Source organism: Trachinotus anak, unplaced genomic scaffold (assembly GCF_046630095.1).
Source record: "Trachinotus anak isolate AG129_WGS33_773 ecotype Australia unplaced genomic scaffold, CSIRO_AGI_Tana_v1 ptg000003l, whole genome shotgun sequence".
Lineage (NCBI taxonomy): Eukaryota > Metazoa > Chordata > Actinopteri > Carangiformes > Carangidae > Trachinotus > Trachinotus anak.
Genome location: NW_027273854.1, coordinates 15,128,604 through 15,138,935, shown reverse-complemented (window position 1 = coordinate 15,138,935; position 10,332 = coordinate 15,128,604). Strand labels below are relative to the sequence as shown.

Below are 10,332 nucleotides of genomic sequence, written 5' to 3'. Positions count from 1 at the left end.
ATGTTTCGTCTGTTTTCCTGTAGCGGAAAGGTTTGTTTTCTAGATACACCACACATTCTCTGTCATTTCTCTGCTGTGGATTCGACCCTGTGGACGGTAAAAAGTGGAACTGTGTCCACTTCACAGTTCACAGTGTTTAGGAGAAACTGCCTGTGAAGCCACTTTATATCAGCTGTGAAGATACATCATGTTTCCAGTCATTTTAATCTCATTTATTTTTCCTGTCTCTCTACAGAAATCAACAGCTGTTATCCAACTGGTGGCAGATGAGAGGTAAGAAAGCTCATAACTATTATCAGACTGTTTTCCTGACTATTTCTTCATCTCCATGTTCAGGTCCATCAGCTTCCTTATTCACTCTGGGGGATGATTTTGTATTGTTTGTATAGGAACAATAATACTCGCCTCATGATACCAACTGTGTTTCTCTTCTTCACCAGTGTCGGCGCCCCCGACGCTCCGGCTGTCACCAAAAAGAAAGGAGACACGACCCCTTGGATATATCGACTCTTCGGTCGCCCCTTGGTATGTTTGGCAGTGTCATGGCTTCATATCAAACACATTTCAGTATTTTTTAAGACTCATATCTGAACTTGTTGTAAATATTATCAATGATATTTGACACAGTTTCTAATTATTGCTTCTTTTTGTTTTTTGTTTCTTCCACACAGACAAAGAAAAATCCAGATAAAAAAGAGAAGCAAAGGTAAAGACACATGAGATTTAATCCTTCAGCCTCTTTGTTAGCTGGGACTTTAAGTGTCTCAGAGAATCTGATGAGTTTGTGGAATTCAAACTTTTATCCTGTTAGTGTTAATACAAGGCTGTATTTGCTCTTTACCAGTGACTAGAAGCTGATTTATCTCTTTAAGTTTTCTCTCCAGCCAATCAGTGAGTTCCCAGTGAGATAACAAATGTTCCTCTTTGTCACCAGCGTCTCCACCTCTGATGACAAAACCCCGAGGAAGACCGCGAAGAAGCCTCGGTGGTGGCATTTTTGGAAGGTACGTATGTTTGACACAAAGTGCAGCTCTCAGTGTCAACCGGATATTTCATAATTGATGAGTGTTTCTTTGTATGATTTAACCTCAGTATTCCTTTACCCCAACAGAAGAGATGTAAGGTTGCACCCTCCCCAGAAGAACAGCCCCCGAAGGAGGAGTGCCACTCCACCCCTCAGCGCGACAAGGTGGTGGAGCTTAAAGACCAAAGTGAGACGGAAGGACGGCCAAAAGACGACAGCGTTCCTGAAGACCAGCCCAAGAAGAAGAAGAAAAAAGTGCCTGTGACCAACAACAAGACCCTCAGACAGCAGCAGATCCACTGTCTTGGGTAAGAACATCTGCATATCCACAAACACCAGAAAAAAGGCTGTGGAGAATCAAAGAGACAAACAGCTGCAGGGAGAAAATGACTTGTTCTGTTTGTGTGTCAGGTTCCCCAACCCAGCACAGTTCTGCTACATCAACTCCTGCCTGCAGAGCCTCCTGACACTGGAGGACTTCGTCAGAGACATCAGCCAACAGGAGCAGGTTTGGAGTCTGATCCCCGAAGGTGCAATCATGAGGTACAGCACCCCTCAGACACAAGCACTCATTTCATCCTTCACTTGATTCCTGAACACCACAATGTTTCATATCACAGACAGAGTCTCTAACCACCCCTCCCTCCCTCTCTCTCTCTCCCTCTCTCTCTCTCTCCAGATCATTAACAGACATCAGTGGGTCTCACTTCTCCACTGATGTTCGTCACAAAACCCGTCTTCTCTCCACATTCAAGAAGGCGGTTTCTCTGTGGAACCCAGAATTTGAAGACCTCCACCAGAAAGTGAGTAAGCAGGTTTTAAGGTTTGTGGTTTCACAGCTTCCTGATAGTTTCTCCTCTGTGCTTAAACCTCTCTGTGCAACTGTGTGCTTGTATAACTGCAGGACGCTCACGAGTTCCTCACGGCCGTGCTACAACAGGTGAGGTGTTTGGGCCTACAGCTGCAGGTGCTGGCTCCCAGCATAGACAGGACCTACAGCTGTCCGGTGGAGGATCACCTGGTGTTCAAGATGCTAAACACCAGGAAGTGCAAGAGGTAAAGCCACACAGTTACACACCTTCAGCTTCACAGCAGAGAAGTCAAGTGTTGAACACTACGCAGTAGCCTCATCGTCACCTCTGCAGCTGTATTACAACTGTGTTATCTGTTCAATGTGTAGTTGCCATGCAGAATCCAGCAGAGAGGAGGATTTCACAAACCTCTCCCTGCACCTGGTACCTGGAGCAGAAACAGTACAACGACTGCTGGAATGTTACCTGATGGTAAGAAACACCTGTCCTCATTCATTCACATCACACCCACTGATATCATGTGATGATATGACGCAGAAAACTCTGACACACTTCAATCACACCATCACTACCTGTGTCAGTGTGTGTGTGGATGTGTAGCTGTTTGTCGTCGTGCATGTAGAAGAAGTGACAGCGTGTTGGTTTTGTGTTGTTCTGCAGGAGACGGAGTTGGAGTACACCTGCGAGTGCGGAGCAACCAGGTCAGGCCAGCGCTCCTCATTTATCAATCTGCCAAGGTGAGAGACATCAGATCCATCACACATGAACAACCTCCTGACCACAGTGCACAGAGATGATACTGGTTCACCCACTGGTATCAAACTGGCCTCCACTGACTCTAAGGACAAATTGTGAAGTATTGATTAGGAAAAATACCAATCGTAAGAATTTGTAACGCCACGTTTCAGTTTTTCCTCTGTCCCCTGCTGTCTACAGAGTGCTGGTCTTACACCTGAAGCGCTTCAGGTTTACTCCAACTCTCCAGCTAATTAAAGACCACAACCCCGTCGTCCTCTCCAGAGAGCTGGTGGTGCCCTCCAACCAGGTAAAGAAAAACTCAGAGATTTGATGACAAACAAAATCACCAGACTGGGGCTGATAGAAGTAGATGTTTGGACTGTGCGTAGACTAACTCTGATCCACTGTGTTCCCTCTCAGGGTGGTGGCTGCTACAGTTTGGTTAGCACCATCAGCCATATCGGCGCCACAGCAACGAGAGGTAAGATGATCCATGATTCTCCTTAATGTCACACTGAGTCTAAGTAACAATGATGTTCACTGAATCGCTGCTATCAGTTAAAGTCAGACGACCTTCATAACATCCAACACAGCCCATATAACGCTTCTTCTGCTCCTGCTAGGACACTACATCTGCGACGGGGTGGATCCAGATGTGGGCCAGATAGACCCGACCGACCGCTGGTTCACCTACAACGATGCGGCGGTAACTGAAACCAGCGGCGCCTCCGTGTGTGACCGGCGACGAAGAACCGCCTACATCCTGTTCTACAGAAGACAAGTAAGAGTTGAGCTCTGCCACATGTGCACTGAAGTCAGACACATCATGGAGAGGATGTGGCAGAGAGAGACTCAGCACCAACACTGCTCTTCTGTACATTTCACACTAATTACAGCTGAGAAAACACAGAAAAACACCTGGATTTATTCTCAGTTCTAGACGGCAGGACGCTCCTGAAGAAGCCTGAGTGGAAACCATCAGCAGGCATCTGGCTCCTGAAGACAGCAAGTCCAGAGGAATGACCACGGGACGAGGCATCAAAAGGTAAGTACCCCCCCCTCTGTTTCATTCTCTTTTTCTTTCTCTTTCAGTGAAGAGTGAGGCTGAGCAGGAGATGCAGACATCGTACCAGCACATCCAGAAGAAGATGGATGAAGACCACAGCCTGGGGCGGCTGGATCAGGAGCAGAGGAGGACCAGAAGGAGCGCCGGCCCTCAGGAGGAAGGGCCCCCCCCACCCAGAGAGCCCGGTTCCTCCCAAGGTTCCTTCCTCTTAAAGGGAGTTTTTCCTTGCCACAGTCGCCAAAAATTGTAATTCAGTTTCAGGTAGACGGCTTGCTCTCTGGGGAATTAACACTGTAAATATTTCACAGTTAGATAAATAAAAATAAGCAATAAGCGGGCAGCACGGTGGTGCAGTGCTTAGCGCTGTGGCCTCACAGCAAGAAGGTCCTGGGTTCGACTCCCTGGGGCCTTTCTGTGTGGAGTTTGCATGTTCTCCCCGTGTCTGCGTGGGTTCCCTCCGGGTTCTCCGGCTTCCTCCCACAGTCCAAAGACATGAACGTTAGGTTAATTGATGACTCTAAATTGCCCTTAAGTGTGAATGTAGAGGAAGAGAAAGAATATTTTTCTGTATGTATTGATGAAATATTAATTTGATAAAAATAAAAGTGAATTAAAAATAAAGTATTTTTTGTCTTTTTTTCCAACAGCCTGATCTCAAATGTTCTTTTACATTGTAGTTTGTGTTTGTTTAATTTCAGCGTGTGCTTTGGTGTCTGTACAAAAAAAATAAAAAATAAAAAAACAATATTTGACCTATAAATGCCAAGATGTTTGGTAACAGTATTATGAATGTGTGCTATCGCTAACAGGTTCACTAGCATTGCTGTGGAGCATCTCACAGTAATGTTAGCGTGGGCTAATGGTTGTGGCTGGTTTGTTTTTGTTGAATCTTTCCCAGTTTTGTTTTTGTTGTGTATTCAGTGGTTCAGCCGGGCTGGCTGCTACCAGCTCATTATCATCACCTGTCCATCACCTGCTCCTCTGTACTTGCCGGACAATAAATGTAATGTGAGTTTAGCTTTACATTTAGCTGAAGTGCTTAAGATATCAGTAATTTGAACACTTTTCATGTAATATGCTCTTCTGCTCTGTCTGTTTCATAACAAACAAATAATGAAATGTACAGTAATGCCACAACATTACGTTCGAATCATTTATTAATTACTAACACTGAATGTTAGTGTACAACAAGTCATTAATACAATAGTATCCCAGATAAAGATGATCTGAGGGGGAGCTCTGATAACTGCTGGGCTACAAGATTGTTGAAGTTTTACGTTTTTGGAGAGTTGTGTGTGTTGTGGAAAGCGGATCTCGATGGAGGCTCTGTGTGTGGGCGCTCTACCATCTTAAATCCAAACCAGGTTTATTACAATAATCCCAATGGGCAGCGCTGTGTTAATTTTCATATCACTCTTATTATGTTCTGGCCAAATATTTGGGTCAATGACATTTTGGAGCTTTGGCAACATTGTTTTTTAAACGTTTATGCCGATAAAGTCCTTTTGAATGTGAAAAATGAACGCATCTGAGTGAACTAACGGCGAAGTTACCTGTCAACAAAACCGCTAGCTAACACGACCAAGTACCATTAACAGTCTGCCCAGTCTTCCCAAAACCATATATCAACAGACATAAACAGTGAGTGTCATGAGGAATTAATAACTCAAAACTCGCAATGAAATAGTGTTGGGTTACCTGACAGCATTGTTTTCCCAGATACTCACTTCAGTTTTTATTCACATTTTCATTTGTTAGAATGATGTAAAGTAGATGAAGTGAGATCCACAACTTAAATAATTACAAACTACAACTTTCCTTCTGTTATCAGGCCACTAAACACTGACAAATGTCATATTAATGATGGAATTTAACCTTTTAAATTCAGTCATTCATTTTATTATTTCACATTCACAGCTGCTCATAACATTTCAGTCACTAATTGTCCAGCAGCTCAACCCTCGCTGCCGCCTGTGTGTGGCTGTAGAGACTGAGGGAGGGGTTGGGTCACAAGGGATAAAAAATAACTCCAAAAAGTGTTGACGCGTCCATCGCTTCATCGCTTGAAGTTGAAAAATGTGAACTTTTCAAGCGACATCGCGTGACGCTGTGCCGCTTACAATGCCCCTTAACTGTGATATAATAAGCACATACCACGGCCTGTCCTGATGTATTGCTTGAATATAGCATACTTTTTAACATTCCACTTTCTATAGAAATGATGGTATGATTTAATGGTTTTGTAGCGTAAATTTAAACGTAAACACCAGTAAAATCTGTAATTCAGACAGAATGATACCTTCAATTTTAGGGTAATTACTCGCTTGTGACATTACGGTATTTTACCATGAATTTTTGCAAACTTTTTATAACATTCACAATAAAATTCTGTATTTTCTACTTAGTAAGACCATAAAAAATTTAAAGTTATTTACTGTTTCTTGATTTACGGTAATTCAATGTATTTACTACAGTGATATACTATTTTTGATTTCACGGTATTTTACTGTTGCTATTTGACAGTTTTTTACTGTAATTTCTACGGACATTTTTTACAGTGCACACAATAACTCCCTCAGTGCTTGAGCACTTGTAACATGAAGCCACCAGAGGAGGAGCCCTCAGACCACTGATGATTTCACACCAGTTCACTGAGAAAAACTGCCTCAGTACCTTCCCACCAGTTTCTGCAGTTTCATGTTCAGTCATTGTTCGTCAAAGATTTTCTGTCAGCATCCTTCAGGTGTGAGCAGAAACATTTCCCTCTTTGAATTAAAGGATGTCAGAGTTTCAAAGAACAGAGTCGGCTGCAAAAAGCTTCAACATCTTGAAATTCATTTGACTGGAACATCTCAACATGCTTTATATTGTAACTGTCCAAGATCAACAGTGGGAAACAATGGAGAGAATTTGTGTACTTAGATGTTTTTGCTAATTGTCTGATCTGAGATTTAGTGTTTTCACTTTGTTTAGTTTGCAGTGGGAGAATAAATGGAGGTAACACTTGCTGACAGTGACTGTCCAACTGTTACACTGTCCTGTTTACTTTGTCTTCAGTCTTCATTGAAGACATGTGTCAAAAATAATTATTATATTTTCTATTTTTTCTCCACAGTTCTTTGTAGTCATGGAGGTACAGATGATTTAAACTAGAATGTGTCATTTGTTTAAATGCTGTTATATTTTGTGTTGCTGTGAGTCTTGAATTTGACTGTGAAAGCAGAACGTGACGTAGGAGGAGTTTCCTGTAAACAAATTCTCACAGGGATTCAGCTGACATCATATTTAAAGAGGATTCATGGATTTGAAAACTTACGAAGCAAACTGTCAACATGGCTGACAGAAAGCTCACACTGTTGGTGGTCGTTCTGTCTGTTTGGATCGGTGCTGAAGGTCAGACCATAACAGAGTCTGAAGCAGCAGTTAAAAGACCTGGAGAATCCCACAGACTCACCTGCTCAACATCTGGGTTTCATTTTAGAGGCTCAGTCTGGAACTGGGTCAGACAGGCTCCTGGTAGAGGACTGGAGTGGATCGCTTATATAGACACAGCTAGTGCTCCTATCTTTTACTCCCAGTCAGTCCGGGGCAGATTCACCATCTCCAGAGATGACTCCAGCAGTAAAGTCTATCTCCAGATGAACAGTCTGAAGACTGAGGACACAGCAGTGTATTACTGTGCCAGAGACACAGTGAGAGACGGTGATAGCAGAGTCATACAAAAACTACTTCCTCTATTTACTCCAACCACTGGGAACATTCAGTTTATCTGTATTGCATTTGTTGCAGCTGAGTTTGGTGTTTTTTATTATCCTTGATGATGATTTGTATGAAACAATGAATCACTTATATTTTACACATAACATAAAGCCTCCATCCACAACAGCCTCCTGCCAGCCTGCGCACGGTGAAAGATGAGAACAGATTCAAATTGACTTTGTAGACTTCAGCCAGGAATGTTACATTTCTCATGAGCTATTATTTCTCAAAGATTTTGCGTCATGTTAGTAACATTGAACAAAAAACAATTCCTGCTTTATTTCCAAAAACTGACATTCATTATTTCAGAGTTTTGGGGAAAACAAATAAAAAAGTAATATTTTATCTTTTAATCAAAATCTAAACTTCTATTGTAACCGTCTTAGTTCAAAGTCGTCAAAAATGAAGGTGAAGGCCATTTAAATTCTGTCCTCCCTGTGAGGAGGAGTCAATGCAAAACTCAGATGTCTTCCACCTCTACTTATCTGACTGCAGAGAGGATGACAGAGAACAGTGGACACACAGTTGAACATGATGGACTATAGGACAGGACTGCTGCTGTTCACTCTCTGCTGGACAGGTGAAAATATTCACATCATCTTTTTACATAGTTTTTATTTGTCCCACCAGCCTCTTTCACTTCATGTTTTTTATCATCTTGACAGGTGTTGATGGTCAGACTCTGACAGAATCTGAACCAGTGGTTAAAAGACCTGGAGAATCCCACAAACTGACCTGTACAGCCTCTGGATTCACATTCAGCAGCTATGCGATGGCCTGGGTCAGACAGGCTCCTGGAAAAGGACTGGAGTGGGTTGCTTCTATCAATGGTGGTGGTGGCAGCAAATACTACTCTCAGTCAGTCCAAGGCCGGTTCACCATCTCCAGAGACAACAGCAGACAGCAGCTGTATCTGCAGATGAACAGTCTGAAGACTGAAGATTCTGCTGTTTATTATTGTGCTCGAGACTCACAGTGACTGAAGGTGGTTGAGCAGCTGTACAAAATCCTACAGTCCTCATTATTACAACTATGATCTCACATGTTTTTATTTCACTCTTTTGAAGAAAATGATACAGACATTCATTTACATCAGTTGTTGTTGTTGTTGTTATTAGTGAAACTGTGGAAACTGGCCCTGTGAAGGATCATCATTAATAACCATTAACCATTACACATTAATGTAAAAAAAATAAAATAAAAAAAAAATCAATCACAACACAGCAATCTGGTTCCTGAACTCACTGAGTAAGAATTAAAATAATAGCAAGCAAGTAACCACAGTTCTACATAGTTACAGTTATAACGATGAGGAATCTAAACTGTCCCAATATGAGGGTAAAACTGAATGTTTCCTTGATATAAACACTCTCACTGTCTCAGAGGGATTTCAAGATAAACAGCTGAAGACTGAAGAAGCTGCTGTTTATTCTGTGTTTGTGAGACTTACTCATTCAAGGTTAGGGTGCATGACACTGATGTGCAGTTTGTACTTTAGAAATGTTCTTTTCAATCATGCATCAGGCAAACTTACTGCCTCTGTCTCATGAATATACACATGTGAAAAACATCTTGTTCAACTTCTGTTTTCAGGCCTCTCTCTAAACCATATTGTAGGTCCACTTCAAACCTGTAGAGGGCAGTTAAAGTCTTGTTTTTCTCTGTGTCTGTGATGACACATTTACAGCAGCTCATTCCATTGTTATATGTGCCAACTGAATTTCATACATGTAGGTGAAACACAGAGTGAGTAGTGCCTCACTGAAATTTTCTAGGCGCTGCTATGGACCCATGTTGCCCACCCATTTGCAAAACCCATGTTCACTTGGCCTGACATGTGTGCAAAGTTTGATGAGTTTGACTCTCAAAAAGGTGATTTATTCTTAATTATAATAATAATAACAATAATAATAATAATAATAATAATAATAATAAGAAGAAGAAGAAGAAGAAGAAGAAGAAGAAGAAGAATATTAGTTTAAAAAAAAATAAATCCAATCCACTGTTTGTTGCTCAGGCACTAATTATTAAACAGCCCTGGTTCATCATGTCCACCAGATCCAGGAAGTAGATCTAAAGAAGACCAACCAGAAGACTGGAGGCTCAGATGTTTGTTGTTGTCTTTTCTGGAAATGCAGGGACATTGTCAATGTGGTAAAACTGAGTTAGTAATGAAATCAAAAATTAAAGCAGAGGTGGTTTCCTAACATATTTTCGTTCTGCAGATATAACAACACTGAACAGACTCTTCTCTTGGCTCCAGTTGGACCAACACTGATGCTTCATATGTTTGATTGTATGCAAACTCAGTGAGCTTCCTTGTTCCTCAGCTATAAAAACTTCACATCAGACTGTCAGTGGAGTTCACAGCTGCTCACTTTCACCATCAACCATGTTTTGTGTAGCTCTGCTGCTGCTGTTGGCAGCTGGATCCTGTGAGTCTCTCTGGATTTGTCACAGTCAACATTTCTTCTTTTGCTGTTTAACTTGATCATTGATAACAAAACATTTTCTTCTTTTAACAGGTGTGAAGTGTGAAGAGTTGACACAGCCAGCCTCTGTGATTATGCAGCCAGGTCAACGTCTGACCATCACCTGTCAGGTCTCTTATTCTCTAAGCAGCTACTTCACAGCTTGGATCAGACAGCCTGCAGGGAAAGGACTGGAGTGGATTGGAAGTGCATGTACTGGATGCACCACATACTACCAAGATTCACTAAAGAACAAGTTCAGTATCGACTTAGTCTCTTCCAGCAACACAGTGACTCTAAATGGACAGAATGTGCAGCCTGAAGACTCTGCTGTGTATTACTGTGCCAGAGACACACAATAACACAAAGCATCAGTAGACCTGAACAAAAACCCCTCAGTGCCTGAACACTTGTAACATGAAGCCACCAGAGGAGGAGCCCTCAGACCACTGATGATTTCAC

General features: G+C 42.0%; 1 protein-coding gene across 1 annotated transcript; it reads left to right on the top strand.

The window, feature by feature from the left end:
* Nucleotides 1–4,216, top strand: LOC139608981 (ubiquitin carboxyl-terminal hydrolase 29-like). The gene is made up of 14 exons (XM_071463166.1): nt 1–30; nt 236–273; nt 441–525; nt 672–706; nt 935–1,004; nt 1,112–1,332; nt 1,436–1,567; nt 1,704–1,827; nt 1,929–2,080; nt 2,205–2,307; nt 2,497–2,573; nt 2,773–2,881; nt 2,995–3,055; nt 3,198–4,216. The coding sequence occupies exons 1-14, from the start codon at nt 1–3 to the stop codon at nt 3,512–3,514; spliced, it is 1,554 nt and encodes a 517-aa protein (XP_071319267.1). The 3' UTR covers nt 3,515–4,216.
* Nucleotides 4,217–10,332: the final 6,116 nt, after the last annotated feature.

Coding starts and splice junctions, on each gene's coding strand:
- LOC139608981 (XM_071463166.1), top strand. CDS start 1: ATGTTTCGTCTGTTTTCCTGTAGCGGAAAG. Junction 2,882..2,994: donor TGGTGGTGCCCTCCAACCAG/GTAAAGAAAAAC, acceptor GTTCCCTCTCAG/GGTGGTGGCTGCTACAGTTT. Junction 3,056..3,197: donor CGGCGCCACAGCAACGAGAG/GTAAGATGATCC, acceptor TGCTCCTGCTAG/GACACTACATCTGCGACGGG.